Source organism: Penicillium psychrosexuale (assembly GCF_028828465.1).
Source record: "Penicillium psychrosexuale strain IBT 29551 chromosome Unknown utg000002l, whole genome shotgun sequence".
NCBI lineage: Eukaryota > Fungi > Ascomycota > Eurotiomycetes > Eurotiales > Aspergillaceae > Penicillium > Penicillium psychrosexuale.
In genome coordinates this window covers 5,906,350-5,927,297 of record NW_026643187.1, presented here as the reverse complement: position 1 = coordinate 5,927,297, position 20,948 = coordinate 5,906,350, and the positions used below count along the sequence as shown (strand labels likewise).

Sequence of the window (20,948 nt, the reverse complement as noted above, 5' to 3'; positions counted from 1 at the left end):
TCGAATTGGATGGCGAGGCCCTTTGTACTTTTTTTCGACTGCTTGGCCATATTGCTGTGCTGGATAGCAGTCTCCATATCGGGCTGGTTATCCCGCATGTGATCGCTCTCTCGCACAGTGTATTCCAAGTCCTTTATGTGACTTCTTTATGTATGTAGCTAATACTCCGATATTCCATATATCCATGCCGATCTGAAGTCGTTTCGAACGAAGTAGACCAAGCACACCGTAGAGATCGGCCATGATGAATAGCCCATGTATTCCTTCTGCCTAGCCTGGAGTGTGTATATGAGGCGTAGACCGAGACAGCTTTCGTCAGGGATGAAGCCTTAAAATCCAAGCCGCGGCCCAAACCCGCATCGGCTTAGGCGTCGCCAAGACTCCCGACAGGCGCCAACTTTCCCGTTCCCCATCAACGTCATTGTCCGAACTCCCACGTGTGTCTTTTTCGCCTTTGCTTTGCGATTCGAAATATCCGCTTATTCCGGTCAGCGCAACCTATTCTTAGTGTCTGTGCGCTGTCCGGGCTCAAGATCTTGTCAACGCGACAAACCTTCCCGACCTTCATACACCCTCCTCCCCCCTGAGCACACACCCTAACGGCCACGATGAGTCGGTAAGCAAGACCGACATGGGACTTTGAGAGTGTTTGTCTAATAAAGCATTGCGCAGGACCGAGGCCGATTTGGCCATCAATATCCGCAAGGCCACCAGTATCGGTAAGTCGTCAATCGGGGATGAGACCAACACGAGAGACAGGACATGACGACTGACATTTTGACAACCAACAGAGGAAACCGCTCCCAAACGTATGTCCTGATAATATTACCCTTCCCTCCATCGAAACGATTGATGCCGCCTCGACTTTGCCCCGTCCGAATCGAACTGACCACCCCCCGCGCCTGTAGGGAAACATGTGCGAAGCTGCATCGTCTATACGTGGGACCACAAGTCATCGGCGGCTTTCTGGGCTGGCATGAAAGTGTAAGTTTTGGGATACCTGAAAGACGTGGTCAGGGGTATTGTTCTCGATATGGCTGACATGGCTTCGTTTTTCATAGGCAGCCCGTCCTCGCCGACGAGGTCCAGACGTTCAAGGCCCTGATCACAATACACAAGGTTCTCCAGGAGGGCCACCCCATGGTTATCCGTGAGGCGCAGCAACATACAAACTGGATTGATAGTTTGATGCGAGGAGTCGGAGGCGACGGCGTTCGAGGTATGGATTCCACGCAGGATGACTGCGCAATTGCTCTCTGCTCGAGGAGTAGCGACGCATGCAACGGACGGTATAATAACAGTTCTGGATAGGATATGCGCCGCTCATTCGAGAATACGTCTTCTTCCTCGAGGCGAAACTGAACTTCCATCGCAATCACCCCGAATTCAACGGTATGTCGTCCATGGTTGATGAGTTCTGTCAAGTGCGGGGGTCTGACAGTCGCAGGCTTGTTTGAATATGAGGAGTACATTAGTCTGAAATTGATCAACGATCCGAACGAAGGGTACGTAAATACCTGGTTTTTGCGACAATGGAGAAACGTGTTGACAGTCACAAAGCTACGAGACCATCACCGATTTGATGTCTTTGCAAGATCAAATTGATTCCTTCCAAAAGCTCATCTTCTCGAACTTCCAGTCCGGCACGAACAACGAATGTCGAATCTCGGCATTGGTGCCACTTGTGCAGGAGAGTTATGGCATCTACAAGTTCATCACCAGCATGTTGCGAGCCATGCACACAAGTATGTTGCCTTTGGTCCTTGAATCTGCGTTAAATAGCCGCTGACTGATGTCTCCTGTAGCCACCGGAGAGGATGAAGCTCTCGAGCCACTCCGAGGTCGATATGATGCCCAGCATCACCGCCTTGTTCGGTTCTACTATGAGTGTTCCAACCTGCGCTACCTAACAGGCCTCATCACCATCCCGAAGTTGCCACAAGATCCACCAAATTTGCTTTCCGAGGATGACGATCGCCCAGCTCTTCCCAGACGACCGACGAAAGAAGTGGAACACCAGCCCTCGCCTCCACCGAAGGTCGCTGCTGAGCCGGAGCCGATCAATGATTTCTGGACAAACGAAGCTAAACGCCAGCAAGAAGAGTACGAGGCGGAACAACAACGCTTGCAGCAACAGTGGGAGGACCAGCAACGCCAGCAACTCCTTGCCCAACAGCAAGCCCAGAACGATTTCGAGGAGCAGCAGCGCCTGCAGGCGGAACAGCAGCGATTGGCACAGGAGCAGCTTCTCCGCGACCAGTACCAGACCCAAACCCAAGGTCGGCTGGCAGAGCTGGAGCAGGAGAATCTCAACGCCCGTGCACAGTATGAGCGCGACCAGCTGATGCTGCAGCAATATGACCGCCGTGTCAAAGAGGTTGAGGAGCAGATGAACCACTTGACCTCGAACCTGAACTTGCAGAATGCCTCGAAGGACGATCAGATTCGATCCCTGCAAGAGCAGGTGAACACCTGGAGATCCAAGTACGAGGCATTGGCCAAACTGTACTCACAGCTTCGACAAGAGCACCTCGATCTTCTGCAGACCACAAAGAGCCTCAAGCTCAAGGCAGCCTCCGCACAAGAAGCAATCGAGCGACGAGAGAAGCTGGAGCGCGAGCTGAAGACTAAGAACTTGGAGCTTGCTGACATGATTCGGGAACGTGATCGTGCTCTGCACGACCGTGACCGTCTGACCGGAACCAACAAGGATGACTTGGAGAAGGTCAAGCGTGAGCTTCGTATGGCTCTTGAGCGTGCTGAAAATGCAGAACGCTCAAAGGGAACCGAGATCTCGTCCTTGCTGTCCAAGTATAACCGGGAGATGGCTGATTTGGAAGAGTCCCTCCGAGTGAGTAACTGTCCATCTTGCTGAGATGTGTGATTTATGCTGACCTTATAGATTAAAACGCGCGCATTGGACGAACATTCCAGTCGCAACAATGACCGCCAGGAAGATCTTGACCTGTCGCTTCGTGAGAAGGACGAGGAGATTGAGGTGTACAAGTCTGGTATGGAACAGGCTCTTATGGAACTGGAGGAGCTTAGACTGGTTAGTGATGATCTTGACGATATTGGATGCCTGCATACTGACCACAGTCAACTATAGAGCCAAGGCGATGTCGACCATGCGCTGGACAGCCAGATTGACACTGTGCTTCACGGTACAGTCGCGAAGATTAACGATATTATCGACTCCGTGCTGCAGACTGGTGTGCAGCGTGTCGACGATGCTCTGTATGAATTGGACTCGTCCATGCAGGCCGGTAACCAAAATGCCTCTCCTCCATATGTTCTTTCGCAGATTGAAAAGGCGTCAGCTTCCGCTACTGAGTTCTCAACAGCTTTCAACAACTTTGTTGCCGATGGCCCCAATAGTCCTCATGCCGAGATTATCCGCACAGTGTCCATCTTCTCTGGATCTGTCTCGGATGTGTTGAGCAACACCAAGGGTCTCATCCGCTTCGCCACCGATGACAAGAGCTCCGATCACCTGGTTAATGCTGCACGCAAGTCTGCTCAGGCGACCGTTCGGTTCTTCCGTAGCTTGCAGTCGTTCCGTCTCGAAGGTCTGGAACCACTGCAAAAGACTGATGTTGTCATCAACAACAACCTCGAAGTCCAGCGTGACTTGCAGGCGCTGTCGAAGCTTGTTGAATCGTTCGCCCCCAAGAATACCAAGATCAGCACCAGTGGTGATTTGGGTGATCTTGTCGACCAGGAGCTGCTCAAGGCCGCCGATGCCATTGACGCAGCTGCCCAGCGTCTGGCCAAGCTCAAGAACAAGCCCCGTGACGGGTTCTCGACTTACGAGCTGCGCATCAACGATGTCATCCTTGCCGCCGCTATTGCCGTCACCAACGCGATCTCGGAGCTGATCAAGGCCGCCACAGAGACCCAGCAAGAGATTGTTCGCGAAGGCCGTGGTAGCTCGTCTCGCACTGCCTTCTACAAGAAGAACAACCGTTGGACGGAGGGCTTGATCTCTGCCGCCAAAGCAGTGGCTTCTTCGACCAACACATTGATCGAGACTGCAGACGGTGTAATCTCGGGCCGTAACTCACCAGAGCAACTCATTGTCGCCTCCAACGATGTTGCAGCCAGCACTGCCCAGCTTGTCGCAGCCAGTCGCGTCAAGGCAACATTCATGAGCAAGACCCAGGACCGCCTGGAGACCGCCAGCAAGGCGGTTGGTGCTGCTTGCCGTGCCCTCGTGCGACAAGTGCAGGACATCATCAAGGAGAAGAATCGCGACGGCGATGACGGAGAGGATTATGGAAAGTTAAGCTCGCACGAGTTCAAGGTCCGCGAGATGGAGCAGCAGGTATGTGACGTCCCATTTCCCCTTGTATCCCATCCATGCAATGCTAATATGTCTCCTCCCAATAGGTCGAAATCCTCCAACTCGAGAACGGTCTCGCTCGCGCCCGCCAGCGTCTGGGCGAAATGCGCAAGATCTCATACCAGGAGGATTAGGGAAATCGTCGCATCTGTCTTTCGCTCTTGGCTGTCTGTGTATATTCCACATCCAAATTTCGAGGAGTTTTGCTTCGCCCGTGTCGCACTTTGCGTTGTTCGGTCTGGGCTCTTCTCCCTAATCCCGTAGTTAGTCCCTTGTTTTGATTTCCCATAGCGAATACAAGCAACTTACCTAGTTCCCTGATTCATTGTAGTGCGTATATTGTATATGTGTAGATCCACTCCCCTGCATCCGTGTCCATGTCCTAGCGCCAGTAGATACCCCTGTAGAGCGCACTGTCGCACGGTCGCATGGCCGGACATGGATGTCCCTTGCTCCACGCTGCATGCCAAGCGTTGTCTCCCTCGGTCCATACCCGACTGGTGGAACCATGGATGTAGTGCATGCCGATCCGCGGGTGGCGCCGACTTAGCGGCGGCTGTGAACAAAGAGTATCGAGACGTCACCTCATGCACCGAGTCTCTGGGCGTCGCTGTGTAGTCGAGTTTTGAGATCAAAGTGAAATAGGCCCAATGGCATTCTGAGTGAGAAACTGAGGGTATCTGCTTCGTAATCTTGGTAAACCTAGGATTTGGGAATGGTTGGTTGTCGAAGTATGTCACTGAGCACCTGTGATGCCAAAAGGTTGTTGCGATCGTGTCCTAGATGCGTTTCTACATATTCATCTGAGAATATACGTGCTACAAGAGAGAAAGAAGTTTGAGAAAATCACTAATTGATTTCAATTCAAGTACAGAACAATACTCACTCGGCAGGAGGAGAGCGACCAGGAAAACCCCGTGGGAAAGAAACCCAGTCGACTCTCCTCCTGAAAACTTGTCGTGAGCCAAAAATACATGCAAAGGGACCTTTTTTTGTGGGGATTTTTCTGTTTTTCAACTTTTTTTTTGTTTTTTGATTAGTTTTTAACTTTTTTTTTCTCTCTTTTGTTTGTTTGTGAGTCGTAGTAGAAACCGAAAAGAAAGTCTGATGACTGAGATTTATCGGTGTAATCTCATCGTGACCGGAGAGTCACCACGAAGTGAAAGTAGACAATTGTTGATCAAGACTGTCAACATTGCCGCGCCCGGTCAAGGTACAAGAGCCATTTAGAACATAGGGACGTATGGCAGAGAAGCAAGAATGTTGCCTGAAAGCAGTTCATTGCTCATTTCCAAGCATTCTTCGTTGGTGAAGGGGGCAGACACTGGCTCGACACCGTTCGGACCGAAAAGGTAACCGTTGCTGTGCAACTCAGACATAAACTTGTCATCGATTGTCATCAACTGGTCATCGACATCAACGTAGTTAGAATCTTCCTGAGCGACAGGCAGACAGCTGGCACGGGTGCGGGGGGTGCGACGCTTGCGCTCGGAGGGACGACGAGGAGCGTACTGATAGTCGGGGTGCTTGATAGCGTGCTCCCGCTTCAGATCGTCAGCCAGACGAGTGAACTGCTCCCGAATCTCGGAGCTCTCATTGTTCCAACGTGCCCCGAGGATACGAGCTGATTCATTCATTAGCTAGAAACAAGGCAAGCACAGTTGGAGGAGACTCACAAATTTCGTTGTTCGAGACACCAGGGTTGGCATCCTTGACCAAGTGGTGGTTGGCTTGGCGGTACAGGATAAAGCAGTTGGGAGGACGAGGGACTTTGGCAGGACGGACGGGGAGCTTCACGGAGTTGCCAGCATTGTAAATAGACTTGCTGATCCGACGGTGATCATCGAGCTCAAGGCCATGCGATTCAACCCACACATCTTCGTCATTTTCCGCTGCGATGTGCTTGGGGAACATGCGGTAAGCATCAATGGACTCATCGAGAACAATGTCAACTTTCTTGTTGAGCATGCTCCTATCATGGCTCGTTAATAACATGTTCAAATAGCCATAGGGTCAAGACTTACGCAAGACGGGTTGCCATGTCCATGAGAAGATCCATGTCAAGCACGTCATCAACAACGTTGCGCGGCAGGAACACTTCACCATCAGTCTGAGGAAGATGGGCGACGGCATCCGCCCAAAGGAGCTCCATAGTACGGCGAGGAGACATGTCGTCGTCCTCACCAACCAGCTCAAAGAGGGTGTTCGCCATAGCGAAGAAGATTGACTGAAGAGATAGATACAATGAGTGATTGTAATGAGATGTAGTAAGATAGAAAATTTGGATGTGAAGTGCAAGAAAAAGAGAACAGGATGGAGAGAGGAGGGAAGAGGAAGAAGAAGAAACAAGGCGCGAGGTAAACAAATATAGTCCCGGAGGGGCTGGGAGCGCAGAACAAGGTAGGTGCCGAGTTGGGTGGTTTCTTTGTTTGGCGGGGTGAGAGACGTGTTTCTTTGTTTGCCCAGCGACACCAATCACAAGGTCTCATCCTCAGAGAAGACTTCCCCATTAGGCATAGTAGCAGTAGAACAAAGAAAGTCAATTCTGGAGGGATATGACTATGCTACAAGTGACCTTGCCATCAAGTACTAGTGCGACAAACAGGTCGTATACTATCTTGTCTATCTAGATGCTTGGACTGTCCATTCGGATTGTAACCGCACATTACGTATTTGATATGCTTCTCTATCTAATAATTGCTATGAATAATATATCCTAATAGTTCATGAAGATATACTATGTAGTTCGATCTATACTAGCTCTGTCTGTGCTACGGTTGATGTGCATATGGCGCGTGCCACTGCAGATCCGGGGACTAGCTCCCGCTGTATCCCGCTGCCACATGTAACTTTAAAAAACATACCAAACTTTACACAAAATACTAGCTTTGAACTACGGGATCTGTTTCTAATTGCATAATCTCAGTCATTGTGAAATAATGATTCAAACTATGAGTAATATGGGAGTGAGTCAGTTGTCGACGTACCTACTCAAATGTATCGTGACTCGAATTCCCATGGCAACGGGCAAACGAAGTGACTCATGAAATAATAATTAATAAAATGATTAATTAATTAAAAAAAATTTAATAAATAATAAAATAATAAATAGTCAAACAAAGAAATTAAATCGAAAAAAAGAAAAATGCCCAATCGGGACATCAACTCGATAAATACAATAAGATAAACAAATAAAGCCCAGGTAAACAAAGAAGACAATAGAACAAAGAAACTGGCAGCTACTAGTCCACAAATGGAACTAGGGAAAATGGCTGGAGACCTGGGAGACTTCAGTGAAGTTTGCGCTATGGATTACCCGCTACATGCTAGCATTTGAGTACATGACATCCTTTTGAATAGCATGCAAAGTGCCCTACTCGTTGATTATTGCTAGGACAACAGGACATCAGAAGCAGTCTCCATGAGTTATGTATGCGTACGTCTAATCTTTGGATTGTCCGGGGCTCAACCTCGCTAGATTTACAACGTATGAATATCGATACTCGGGTGTAGAATTTTCAGCAACTCTGTTGGCTATCAAGGAATATCTGCCTTCCTGGGACATGTATGTTATTGCTCTTGCGTCGCAACCGGCGAGTTCCAGTCACTGGCCCAGATGAAAGTGGGACAACGCCATTGCGTACCCTTCTCCTTTTCTCCGCTGGGTCCCAATGGCCGAGGACAGATCCAAAAGGAGCGGCCGCGATTCATCCCGGGTTTCTTCGTGGTCAAGCTGATACATGGCTCTTGGTGCCCATCGCACGGTGGAACAGGTTTCTTGGTAAAAAGTTTTGACCAATCCTCCTTGCTGACAATCGGGTCAATTATTGTGTCGTCAATGAATTTGCTGGCCGTTGGCCCTTCGGTAGAAATATCAGATTCCTCTTTTATGCTTTCTTCTTGTAACCCCGGAGGCTGCGGGTTGATCTCTGGACATTTCCCTTTCTCTTGTGACTGTTCTGATGATTCGGGATTGAGTGATGGTGTCGAGGATCCTGATAAAGGAATAGGTGACTGGGTGGTTTCAGATATAACAGCTTTTGGCTTGAAGAAGCCTGTTAACATCTTCTGGCCTGCCGCAGAGCCCCCAGAAGACGTCGATACGGCGGATTTGGAGCGTTTCGTGGATGTGGTAGGTAGAGGCTGCGAGCGTTTGCGAGAAACAGTCTGAAGAAGTTGATTTCTCGCAGTGATAGGCGCAGGGATCGTTTTGGCCGAGTCAGTGGATCCGAAGGCTGTGTGCATGCCTGTAGATTCTGTGACTTGAGTCGTGGGAATGTTAGCTGGTTTGTTGGCTAGGTCTACCGCCCTCGACGGAACGCTGGTTGGTTTTCGAGCGAACATGTCCTTGATGCTTCTGCGCTTATCAACGTCGAATTCGGGGAGCAAACGCCCGGAAGCGGGCAATGCGCACTCGTTTGGGTATTCCTGTTGACGCCTGCCACAGTGAAACATTCCTGGCGGGTTGAGAATATCCCGAACGTTTACTTCGCCATTGGGCTGGTTCACAGACTCCTTGATAACAGCATACACAGGACAATGGTCTGATCCCTAGAAATCAGTCAGTCAATGATTCACATCATAAAGGCGAGAAGTCTATACCATCAGTCCCTCTTGAATGTTTGAGTCGGAGAACCAGCTCCGCATACCAAGGCTGCACAACACATAGTCAATCCTTGAGCCGTAATTCCCTGGTCGAGCATTGAGCTTCTGGTCCCAGCATGTATACATGCCTGCACGGTCTGGATGGAATGACCTGCAGACATCGAAGAGAACAGGATCTTCCCTGCCTTTGTCACGTTCACCAATCACAACGCCATCTGATATCAAGTGGTTGAACAGGCGTCGAGAAGGCGCAGATATAAATTCCTCCTCGGTCATTGTACCTTTTCGTATGGCCTCGATTCCATGAGCAGCATCAATGCCCTGCTTCGAAATATTGATATCCCCAGCCACGACCACATTCTTCCCCATCGCAATCAGGTTTCGGATTCGAGAATCTAGGACATTGAGAAAGTCCATGCGAAAGGTATCCCGATTTTCATCCCGATAGGCAGGGCAGTAGACACCAATGAGGACAAATGCAGGAAACTCCAGAATGACGCAGCGCCCTTCGGAGTCGAGGGTTGGTGCATCTATTGTAGTATTGGGCACCGAGCTAACATACTCTTGCTCCTCTTCCGAGTCAGGCCCCTCGAGATTCACTGCGGGCCTGGAAAGCTGATCTGAAGTTGGATATCCACCAATCTGCTGCTCTTCTGGAAGACTGCGAAAAGATGTTGAGGATTTTGGTGGGCAGAGAACCCCAGTAATGCCCTCTTCTGCCCTTATTGGAGAACATGTGGCATTGCGCGTGTAGATCACAACACCCGAGTATCCTAAAAGCTGTTAATCTTCTGTATGGATAGCATTGGGGTATTAGCTTGCCTTTTTTGACTCGAGGGAGACTGAAATAACAGTCCCATCCTGGAACCAAGACCATGTCATCGCGGAGGTCTTTGCGCTGAATCTTGGTTTCTTGGAGAATTACAATATCCGTCTCCAGTATGTCAAACATGGACTTTGGACTAGATAAGCTCGGCTACTGAGAAATAGAAGGATATACACTTACCTCAAATGTGCGCGTTCCTCTCCATGGCTCATAGGAGAACGGGTTTCTTTTGTTATATTAGTGTTGAACCGGTTCAACTAGCAGGTTTCTTTCATACCGTATACCATTGACTAAAAGGTTATGCACCGTTGGTATATATTCACTACTCGGAGCTCCCGATGATTCAGATAGGACTTACCATTCCACGTGGTGATGCGAACTCCCATGTTGGGCGCGCTAGTGTATCAGGGGACAACGCGGCATTTCTTGCGATGCAAATGATCAAGACAGGTCGAGATACAATAGAAAAGATCGAGTCAGCCAAGGATTAGAACCACCCTTACTTATTCAATATAGTTAACTGGTTGCGGGACCTGCATCCCGACGTTCATACATATTCAAAACAATCACGTGACTCCAGTGGCCTTGTGTATGCCTGATATATAAGGCTTCATGACATCAGGTTACATAATCCGGGAGATCACGGGGATACGCTAAAGACGGCTTCAGACCTCATCGCACCACTTTTGACCTTCACCACTAAGAGACCTCCTTAGCATCACCCACCATGTTCCCTCAACGCAATATCGGTCGCCTTTCCCAGCGTGCTTCGCAGAAGATGCGTTCCGCTCCGGTCCGCTCCACCATCCAGCGCCGTTTCAACAGCGCCGAGGCGAAGCCTTCTTGGATCGTCGACAACGAATTCAACCGCGAGAGAGCTGCCGTCAAGCACCATGCTGCCTCTACCAGCAGTATGTACCCCACAACTAACTCAATTGATTGTGCAGCATGGTCATTGGCCGTAGACAATATCCATTACTGACCCGATTATTCCACAGGCCTCTGGCTCAAGCTGTCTGTCTTGTACGTTTCAATCCACTCCTTGGTTTGACATTCTCACCTAAAACTTAATTAATTCATAGTGCCGTTATTCCCTGCCTGATTGGTGGTGGTCTCAACGCCTACAACCTCTGGAATGAGCACTGGGAGCACTGGTCGCACATGCCCCCGCTCGAGGAGCGCACCGAGTACCCTTACCAGAACATCCGCACGAAGAACTTCCCTTGGGGAGACGGTGATAAGGTATGTGAATCTAATTATGCTATGTGCTGAAGACTCGAGCTAATCTATGTCCGGAATAGACCATCTTGTGAGTTCCGACTTTCCACCCCACCACATACTATACATTGTTCTGCGGAACAGCAGCTTCTGCAATCTTACATCTGATGATCTGCTTTTTCAACCGGATCGCATGACATTCCACATCACCCCCGGAAACCCCAGGACTAACTCATCTACAGCTGGAACTCCGATGTGAACTACCACAACAAGGACAAGGCCGCCTAAATTAGGCCGCTCGCAATCTTTCCATATACTCGAGACTCCCCTTCGAATCCGCCAGGAAATCATTGAGTGTGTGTCAGGGTTGGCTCTTCCATGTACATATACCACACTGTCGTTCCCATGTGGAAACACAGTCAAATGCTTGGGGAGCTCAAAGTCCAGTTGACAGAGTGAGGCGAAGCTTACTATGTACTAGTCAACATTCATTCTTGCTGCTATTTCTTTTGTCTCTTTTTGGATCATATATCTATTTGTCTCAAAGCCTATGCTTCCAAGTTGCATCGGCTGATCGTAATCGCCAATCCCGCTAAGTAGATACTGCGACTAGACTATCTGACCAAGACACGTCTCTCAATAGGTCTACAATGATATGCTTCAAATATAAGAAATATTTCTTACCATGTGCTTCATTTTATACAAGAATACTCCCTCAAAGCGCATGAAGCTCGGATTGTTGGTTTCTTGACTCATAGAAGTCCCCGGTTATATATATATAACTTCAACGATGAGGTTGACGCAAATAACACAATGAGATAGAACTCAGGCCACAAAGAAACTGTGGTGCGAAGTCTTGAAGATAGCGAAAACGTCTTGTCGCTCAGAAAAATATATTGTTTCTTTGTGACATACACTACATTATTCGATTTAGTCCACATTCAATGATAGACACTTGTATCATAGGATATTTGCCAATCCTCGTCGATTTGCTTACTTCGCTGGACTGTACGGAGTACAGAGGTCTACAAAGCTCGACGGGGTTTGATATACGGGAAATCTGATTGGATAACAAAATTGACCGCCATGGCGAACATAATCTGTATGTTGTACATATTTAAAAGTCACCTCAACTCCACCAAAAATGTCCAGGTATACAAGTAGATGATAACACTACACAAACAAAGAGCTATTTGGAGCGAGGAGATCCAGCCCGGACTCGCCCTCGAGGAGAGGGAAGAGACGACGAATCCGATCCTCTAGAATAGCATCTTCAGCCTCCCAACGTCGACGATCGAGCTGCTTCGCCTCTGCGCGGCGTTCGCCGCCAAACCAAGCAGCCTTAGCCTGATCCCTGCTCTTCTGCTCTTCTTGTCGAGCACGGATAACAAGGGTAGAGACCATGATTTTCCAATTCTCCAGCCCAACCTTCAGACACTGTGCGCAGCGAGTTCGAGCATTTCGGTCGGCTGAATTGCTGAGTTGGAGCATCGTGGACTCGGCCATGTCGACTGCATCGCGCGTCCAGGCAAGACCGGATTCCTTCGACGAGGAGGCGTACAGGATCTCGCCGATATAGGTCATTAATCCTGCTTCTTCGCAGGCTGATGCCGTGGTGCGACGTGGGGGTTCGTCGCCTGATGGGAGGGGGTCTGGGTACTTCACGGGAATGAGGACATTTTTAAGCGATTTGAAGAGAGAAGAGAATGGGTCGTTGTTGGATTTAGGCAGAGTTGGAAAGGACGGAGATCTATCATAGTCCGATGATAAAGGGAGGCTGCGTCGGGCTTTGAGAACAGATGTGAAAAGGGACAACGCTGTGGGAAGATTGGCTTGACGAGCATTGTGGACGGCGAGGGCCGTGGAGACACGGAGAATATTCTCTGAAGGTAGCTCTCCACTATTATCTTTCAACAGGCCGCTCTTCAAATCCACAATTGTGCTAGCATCTCCTTTCAGCCCATCAGCAGCAATGTCCAAGGCCCACTTATACATGTCACCCGCCGTAAGGCCCAAGCCTTTGAAATCAAGCCAATCAGCATAGGCCAAGGCAGCGTCAAGTTTCTGCCTTGTGTCAAAGCCCTTTGTTGTCAAAATCTTCATGTAGAAGCGCTCCGGAGACGGAGACGCTTCCTCACAGTCCTCTTCCCGTGGGACCTTCTTCTGGCCGGCGGGCATAGGTTTTGGTCGAGGATTCGAGGGTCCAACAACATATTCCGCAGGCGCAGATATCTTCTGCTTGCGATCTGTCAACCAGCCGTCCAGGTTCTCAGCAGCCTTGGCAGCACCCATCAGGGCCTGGAAATATCCACGGCGCCAAGGCTCACTCTTTGCGGAGACATCGAACCCAGTGTGGCCGACGCCTTCGACCAGGAATCCACCCTCACCCTGTTCTATGAGACCTTTGCCTTCGCCCTCTAGGTTCTCCAGACGCTCAAGCAGCTCGCGAAGATACCCAGCGACCATAGGCCAATTCGTCATCAGCTTGCCGATCTGCTCAGGATTCTGCAGTGCCTGCGCAGATCGCAGACACCAGCGGCTTTTCCAGGACCACTCTGTTGGAGTGGGCCATGAATGCTCAATGTTTTCTTGGTAGATGCCGAGCTGTATCGCAGAGAACAAGACAAGGATGGCAGACACTGACAGGCCGATCTTGACACCTCGCGATACCCTTCGCTTGTAATGCTCGCGGCTCTCGGTAGATATCAAACGACCAAAATGCTGGCGGAGGTGGATTGATAGCGGTGGGAGTGGACGGGTCGGCGCAAGAGGTGATAGGAAGGGTAGTTGAGGGCGACCCGGCGCTGGAGAAAGAAGAAGTAGGCGTGTGCGTTGGGTGAATGGTCGGAGATGTACGTTGGGACCGGAGATCCGAGGCAGATGAGTCGGCCGGATATGACTCGGTATTCGACCGATGGCGCTTCGAGGGGGCAACATGATTGTGTTACTGAAAAGATTGGAGATTGATGAAGCCTTACTTGTATTGGTGATGAATGTTTGTCTTGTTTGATCTGCACGTGACCGTTGTAGATGTTGTAGTGCGACTCGGACGCAATGCTTGGATAGGTCGAATTGAAATAGGCATAATGATAGAATTGAAGTTTAACAGTTCCTTGACAGATATAGATCAGTTTCGAATGCTAGAATTTGCATTGTCTTCAACCTCGAATGTCAAGCCCACTGTTGCACTGTATTCTTGTGACAGAAGTCATGCTTCGCCTGCTGATTCGTTGACACATATTCATGGACTGAATTGTTCGAGCACCAGAGGCAAGAAACACTCCCTAAGCGAGCCCTTTCTGTACATCTTACCGTGAGTATGAGGGAAGCACCTAGACTATCTCACGAACTAGAATTCAAAATGGCGCTTTCTCTGGAGGATACTCGCAAAGACCTCCTCAAAAGCGAACCTCTGATTTTCTCCTTCGTGCCTCTCTTATTCTCCTTCAGACTTGAATCTAGCTTAGATCTGTAGGAGGTTTGCATGTATGAATTTGTCTACTCCGTAATGCATGAAGTATAGAAGCCCCGGAGTGGACCTGCCAAGACCGATCGACCCGATTAGATAAGAATTAAGATAGTGGGGCTATTCCTAATCGGGGCCTGAGGCTGCCTAAGTACCTGGTCATGGTTGAAATCACCAAATGGTTTACGTCGTTACTCTTTGTTTTTCTTCTGTGCTCGTCATTCCTTTCTCATCGTGTCTTTATTTTGCTTGATATACTTCTTTGATATACATGAAGCACTTCTAGGCTTGATCCCTTGACCGACTCTTGACCCTGACTTTCGCGTCTCATTACTTCTTCTCTTCCACCTTCTTTTCAAAGTTTCACTGCGCTATGCCACGCAAAGAATTCCTGCGAGATCTCGCAGATGCAGCGGTCCCTGGCCGATTCCCCCGTACCTCCGATATCAGAACAGGGGAGTATGATGGATCAATTTCCTTCACATTCGCAGCACCCGAGGCAAGCCTCACCCTTGATCTCCAAGCTATAGTTTCCGGTAAGTAATATTAATAGCTCATATTATCTTTCAAGGATCTAATCTCTTGCTGACGCACAAACAGACTCTCACGATTATCCCCGGGACCATGGCTTTTTGGTCTTCCCATCGTCTGAGAACTGTCCAAAGACAGTCAGCTCCTCCCTCGAAAATGCAGTGCCTTCATTCACAGGCTTAACTATCCATGACTTGTTGCGCAACATTGAGAACATTATCACCAACTCTATGGTTGATCCTGATTCGACATCCAGTTACCCAGAGGACCTAGGCTCTCGTGACTCCAACGACGACGACTCGACTGCCAGTGATACTGAGCCTGGCTGGGCGTCTGATGATGAAACCAGAATATTCACATCTACTCAAAGTAAGACGAAGTTACGAGAGAAGATTCGCCGTGACCTTCGTGTGGTCAAGAACGCGGGATTCAAAGTGGGATACCTGGGGTTAAAACATGGCGACATTATTGTGTCAGTGTCTTGCCGCATTTCCAAGCTTGGCATTTCCGAGGAAGCTATGGATTCTTGGGGCGTCGAACCGTCGGAGTATTTGGTTTTGCTGATCCATTATCGACCGACTTACCATGAACTCCAAACAATTATCGAGATGGCAATTGATTCGAAAAACCCACCGGTTCAGATGAATGTTGGCCTTTGCAGCTCATACAAGCCATCCTTAGAGCACGCTATGGAAGTCATACAGGAGTCACAGGGTCAACAGACGAAAGACGAGAGTATGACTTCGGACAAAACAATACGTGGTCATCTTTTCAGGCCGCTGTTCATTGGAAAATCGCTCAATTTACTAATCAGAGAGCGCCTGCTTGGGATCATCAGTCTTCGACTAAAACATGGGTTTTCATGGACAGGGGCAGAACTTTTCTTCCAGACCAACCAAGGCAGGGATTACAGCTCTGAGAACTTTTCCGAGGAGGACTATCAGCCGGACAGCTGGGCCACGTCGACGCCAGAAATCCTTTTGGCTGATCATATGACTGAACTGGACCGCAATATCTCTAATATGTCTTTTCCTCTTCTTGCCATGCAGTTTACCCTGCGACATTTTGTCAAGTGCACAGAATTTTGCCTAGTTTGCCACTGCAAAACTGGTGATGCCTTCGAATCACTGAAGCCATATGTTTGCTCCAACGATTTATGCCTCTACCAATACATGGCGCTGGGCCTGGGCGCAAGCCTTGAGTATGAGATCCAGTCCCAGCCCTTTGTCGTTGACTTGCTAACCAGCCTGGCATACGCGAGGGCTTCAGCGGGGCTTCTTGAAGACTTCCCAACTGGTCTTCGGCTACGCGTACCCGAGAAATTACTTCCTCAAGAAAAGTCAGATTGTGCTACAGATTATATCGGGCAATTTGATGCAACCAATCTTGAAATTCGGCCAGATCAGCCGACTCCGGTCAAAGTCGGTGATTGGATTGTCCTCATTATGAAGACTCCAAAACCTGCAGAATGGCACTGTCACGTTGAACACATTGGCGAGAAGTTAAATCATATTCGCATCTCATGTCCAATTAGTAGAGGCCGTCGAGTGCAGCCAAAAGAGGTGCTAGGGGTGGAGCCCCAGCAAGTGAGATTTGTTGTTTATGACACCAATCTAGACGATTTGGCACCCACACAGAAACAGTGGATGATTTCTTGCCTATTGGCCATACTACCTAGTATCGAGGAAATGAAGACATTCATTGGGAGCGACAAAAGGGGCAAGCTTCTTTCAACCTGGAGAGACGTCATATCCCCCGCTGGATTGGACCTTTTACGCTGGGTTGTCGCCTCAAATCGATCTTTCATCAAGCAAGATGTCGATGAGCCTCGGCATCAGATAGCTGGAATGGGCGACTACATGCAATTCAGACTTGTTCAAGGTGCTGTCGACAAAGAGCAGCGCTTTCTTCAAGCGGTCAACTCCACTTCTTTGGCCCAGAATCCAAAGCATCCTACGATATTCGCTTGGCATGGCAGCGCTTTGCATAATTGGCACAGTATTCTACGTGAGGGGTTGCATTTCAAGCAAGTTGTCCATGGCCGCTCCTGTGGTCATGGTGTTTACATGTCGAACCACTTCCATACCTCATTGTCATACTGTGGTAGGAATTTTCTTCCCACGTTTTCCACATCTCCCACGTTGTCCGCGAGTCGGCTGGAGCTCGCGACGGTGATTTCTCTTAATGAGGTCGTCAATGCTCCCAATAAGTTTGTGTGCCGTAGTCCCTACGTCGTGCAACACTTGGATTGGATCCAACCAAGGTACCTTTTCGTCAAGCTCTGTGACTTGAACGTACCTGGTATGGCAAAGAAAACTGATGGATATGCGCATGGGAGTAAGTCAAAGAGCTCAAAAGCCCAGCCATCATCGTATCAACATGATGAAAGCCTTATATACAAACAAGATAAACGTTATCCGGCTGTCGGTCCCAATAACGAACAGATCAAAATTCCCATCTCGGTATTTAGCGGCCAAAGGGCGAAATTCCTTCATGCCGCTAGTGAAACCGGGCTTGCAGACCTTGTGCCGTCATCCAAGAGACGCAAATATTCAATTCAAGATACTGAACAACACAACGACGACAACGACGACAATGTCAGCGTTGAAACGACCACAGAGGATCTCAGCATTCTTTTATCTGACGATGAGATGTGTGAAAGTCCCCCAGGTCCTAGCATGCAAGAAGGAGCTGTCCCAGCAACAGACCTCAAGACTGATTTCCGACCCGGAACCCTACAGGATACTTCTTTGCCTACACTTTCTCCACCCCGATTTGCGACTACCTCAGCCACAAAAATCCTACAGCAGCATCTTCAGGCTACCATAAAAACCCAGGAGCGAGTGCCACTCCACGAGCTCGGATGGTACGTCGACCCCAGCTTGATTACAACAGTCTACCAATGGATTGCAGAGCTGCATACGTTTGATCCATCCCTCCCACTAGCAAAAGACCTCAAAAAGACCAAACAAAAAAGCATCGTCTTGGAGCTCCGCTTTCCCCGGCAATTCCCTATGGATCCACCCCTTGTACGGGTCGTTCGCCCTCGTTTCCTCCAGTTTGCTGCTGGAGGCGGCGGCCACGTTACCGCCGGTGGATCTATGTGCATGGAACTACTGACACACTCGGGCTGGCTACCAACGGCTTCAATTGAGAGTCTATTGTTACAGGTTCGCATGGCTATTACCAACACCGACCCAAGACCCGCGCGTCTGGATCTCCATAGCGCAAAAATCGACTATTCAGTAGGCGAAGCAGTAGACGCCTACAGAAGAGTTGCATTGGCGCATGGATGGCAGATCTCGAAGGATATTCAGCAACTTGCCTGGTAATTTTTCTTTCCGAAGAAACTTTTGTAGAGTTGACTTTGCTTTGAACTAACTAATTCTCCTTTGCTGATTTCGCCATATGGAGAGATAATAATACTTGCTACTTTCTTCTCGTCTCTATATGTATGCTGTATCTTATATATTCATACAGCATCCCTAAGATAAGCGTCTATTGTACAAAAGAACAGAGAAAAAAGCATGAGTAAACGGAGTGACTTCGAAGAAAAGATTTGAATTGAAGAATAAACTATGTGGTCCTACAATATGATGCACAATGATCCTATACGCCTATCCACAAACATAAACAATCCCACCAAAAGGCAATAAACAAAACCAATGCCATTCATTGTACATTAGTTGGCTGGGAAAAAATGAAAGCTCTCACAAGTAACTCATGTAGACTCAGACGAATCACCCTGTGGGATCGTAGGTAGTTTCTCAAGTTCGTCATGGGCTTCCTTAGCTTCGTTAGATCGAGAATCTTCCTGCAGCTCTGCTTTGATGGCAAGAGTTTCATCACGAACACTTGTTTCGGTTGCTGTTTCTGACTCTTCGTCTACGGCAGGCGTTGATCTCTTTAATAGACTGAGGTCTGCGGTATTGGCTGCAGTGGGCTCCGCTGCAGTGGGCTTGGACTGTGGATGCTCTTCGGTTGTTGGCGCTTCAGGTACTTCTGGGTTCGCGAGAGACTGGGCATTGAGCCCTTGGCTTTGTTCTGGTGACGGTGCATCTCCCATCGCGACGTCTTTTGTTTCGTCTGGGTGTAGACTGGGCCCGAAAGCATCGAAGGGGTTCGGTTGTTCGCGATCGGTAGCTATCGAGAGCGTTTCTTGTGTGTCGGTATTGGAAACGGACTCGTCTGGGATCTGTTGAGGTTCCTGAGCCTCATCCAAGGCATTGGCCGATACTGCCGTCTGCTCGGGTTCTGTGTGCTCAAGTGTTTGCAATTGGGTCGAAAGTCGTGCTACTGGGGGCTCTGAGGAAATTTCGGGGCCAACAGGTGGCAGGGTAATCGCAATTTCCTGTTGGTTTGAAAGAGCAGGTTCCTCCTTTGGCGCAAGGTCAGCCGTCGGCTCTATGACTTCTTCTCCTCCTTCCACCTTGATATCTGAGCTTTGAGCTTCGGCAACTGCAGCTGGGAGCTCGGTAGATTCACTTGTCGTTGCGGCAGTTCTGGTGGGAGAAGTGGGAGTCTTGTCATGCTCCGAAATGACAGGCTTCTCATCTGAAGCATTGGCCTCCGCTTTCTCTGAGGGAACATTGGAAGCCAGGGCGCCGAAATCCACCTCTGCGGTGTTTTCGGGCTGGTTTTGCTGGTCCTTTTCGGTTAATGAAGGAATTTCAGGGGCATGAGGCTGGTTTTCGGGAACAGCATCAGACATGTCGACATCAACCGATTGCTTGGCAGGAGTCTCGAATGAAGGCTGATTCACAAACTCAGGGCCAGACAGAGGCTGCGGGGTATCAGGAGTCTTCGCGTCCATCATCGAATCATCACCGTCATCGCTGTCATCTCCCTCGTCACCATCTTCATCGTCTTCATCTTGACCAGCCTGGTCAATGGACATACGTGAAGCATCCTGCTGACCTTCTCTCTTGTAGCCACCCTCCCCGTTGCCATTAGAGGGGCCAGCTCCATGTACTGTCGCGGCATCAGATCCTTCGCCAGGCGCAAACATGACCTTCTTCTTCCGGCCCCTTCCAATACCCTTGCCCTTTCGCTTAGGTGGAGGTGGACGTCGCTTTGGAGGAGTCATTACAGCTGCTGATCCAGCCTCCGCGACAACAACACCCTCGGCATTGACAATGCCGACCCCCTCGACAATTGTTCCAGGCGCAGGCGCCTCGGGCTTCACAGGCACGTTGCTCTGCTCCGCAAATGTCTGTAAGTCGCCAGTAATCTCTCCTTCAATTCGATGGCCCTCGGGCACCCACGCCTCGTAGATAGATATGTTGCCTGTTTGGGGATCAACTTTCTTGAATTTCGTTCTCCGCATGGGCCCGGAGCTTCCATCTATAGTAGTAACGGTGCCATAAAGAGATGAAAGACCAGGTCGTCTCTTTGCCAGAAACTCCACCTCCGCAGGCTCGAGGTGCTTGGGAAGCGTCATCCATTTGCGAGTTGTGAAGCTCCGATCGGCCACATGAGATGCGGAGGCCGAATCATCCGCATCTTCTCCGCTTTTATCCTCATCCTCTGTTCGACTACCTTGGAGGATATGGATACATCCAGCACGGGCTGCTCGAAGGAGTGCGCGACTGATCGGCGGTAGGAGCTGGCTGTCTCTTGGCATGGGGAGCTCTGGTAGCGTTGGTCCGCCGCCTGGACCTTGAACGGCGAATTCCGACTCAACAGGTTTAGGCGCTTGAGAGAAAGTGTGCTGCTGTCGGGACCAGCGACGCACTGGCAATCCCTCAAAGACATCGTGATCGATTTGGCCGGTTCGGGTGCGGTTTGGGGCACCGTCGAGGTGTCGCCCCGAGCGCGAGGCTCTGAACTGTGGTGGATTTTAGCTAGCTAATTCGGGAATTAAAAGATCTAGTATCTGGAATGACCATGTGTCTAGAGCAACCAGCTCGGCGCCAGATCACCACGGGGGCAAGTTGAAACGTACCGTGGAAGGCATGGCA

The 20,948-nt window shown here is 49.5% G+C and overlaps 7 protein-coding genes across 7 annotated transcripts; 3 read left to right on the top strand and 4 right to left on the bottom strand.

Moving 5' to 3' along the window:
* Positions 1-608: 608 nt before the first annotated feature.
* On the top strand, positions 609-4,476 carry N7518_003405 (putative cytoskeleton assembly control protein Sla2; the record flags this gene model as incomplete). Its single annotated transcript, XM_057184332.1, has 12 exons — positions 609-616; positions 673-719; positions 792-809; positions 909-984; positions 1,062-1,219; positions 1,312-1,392; positions 1,448-1,505; positions 1,561-1,745; positions 1,806-2,851; positions 2,903-3,052; positions 3,110-4,324; positions 4,390-4,476. The coding sequence occupies 12 exons, from the start codon at positions 609-611 to the stop codon at positions 4,474-4,476; spliced, it is 3,129 nt and encodes a 1,042-aa protein (XP_057045782.1).
* A 1,092-nt stretch (positions 4,477-5,568) lies between these two features.
* On the bottom strand, positions 5,569-6,554 carry N7518_003404 (HMG-box domain-containing protein; the record flags this gene model as incomplete). Its single annotated transcript, XM_057184331.1, has 3 exons — positions 5,569-5,966; positions 6,019-6,314; positions 6,367-6,554. The coding sequence occupies 3 exons, from the start codon at positions 6,552-6,554 to the stop codon at positions 5,569-5,571; spliced, it is 882 nt and encodes a 293-aa protein (XP_057045781.1).
* Positions 6,555-7,912: 1,358 nt separating this feature from the next.
* On the bottom strand, positions 7,913-10,159 carry N7518_003403 (DNA-(apurinic or apyrimidinic site) lyase APN2; the record flags this gene model as incomplete). The annotated part of the gene is made up of 6 exons (XM_057184330.1): positions 7,913-8,893; positions 8,945-9,720; positions 9,770-9,902; positions 9,954-9,999; positions 10,051-10,063; positions 10,132-10,159. 6 exons carry the CDS (start codon positions 10,157-10,159, stop codon positions 7,913-7,915), a joined length of 1,977 nt encoding a protein of 658 aa, XP_057045780.1.
* Positions 10,160-10,500: 341 nt separating this feature from the next.
* On the top strand, positions 10,501-11,279 carry N7518_003402 (cytochrome c oxidase subunit VIa; the record flags this gene model as incomplete). Its single annotated transcript, XM_057184329.1, has 5 exons — positions 10,501-10,684; positions 10,772-10,796; positions 10,856-11,015; positions 11,075-11,082; positions 11,234-11,279. The coding sequence occupies 5 exons, from the start codon at positions 10,501-10,503 to the stop codon at positions 11,277-11,279; spliced, it is 423 nt and encodes a 140-aa protein (XP_057045779.1).
* An 885-nt stretch (positions 11,280-12,164) lies between these two features.
* Positions 12,165-13,928, bottom strand: N7518_003401 (uncharacterized protein; the record flags this gene model as incomplete). The annotated part of the gene is made up of 1 exon (XM_057184328.1): positions 12,165-13,928. The coding sequence occupies one exon, from the start codon at positions 13,926-13,928 to the stop codon at positions 12,165-12,167; it is 1,764 nt and encodes a 587-aa protein (XP_057045778.1).
* Positions 13,929-14,830: 902 nt separating this feature from the next.
* Positions 14,831-18,320, top strand: N7518_003400 (putative ubiquitin conjugating enzyme; the record flags this gene model as incomplete). The annotated part of the gene is made up of 2 exons (XM_057184327.1): positions 14,831-14,993; positions 15,058-18,320. 2 exons carry the CDS (start codon positions 14,831-14,833, stop codon positions 18,318-18,320), a joined length of 3,426 nt encoding a protein of 1,141 aa, XP_057045777.1.
* A 389-nt stretch (positions 18,321-18,709) lies between these two features.
* N7518_003399 (uncharacterized protein) lies at positions 18,710-20,944 on the bottom strand (the record flags this gene model as incomplete). The annotated part of the gene is made up of 2 exons (XM_057184326.1): positions 18,710-20,815; positions 20,933-20,944. The coding sequence occupies 2 exons, from the start codon at positions 20,942-20,944 to the stop codon at positions 18,710-18,712; spliced, it is 2,118 nt and encodes a 705-aa protein (XP_057045776.1).
* Positions 20,945-20,948: the final 4 nt, after the last annotated feature.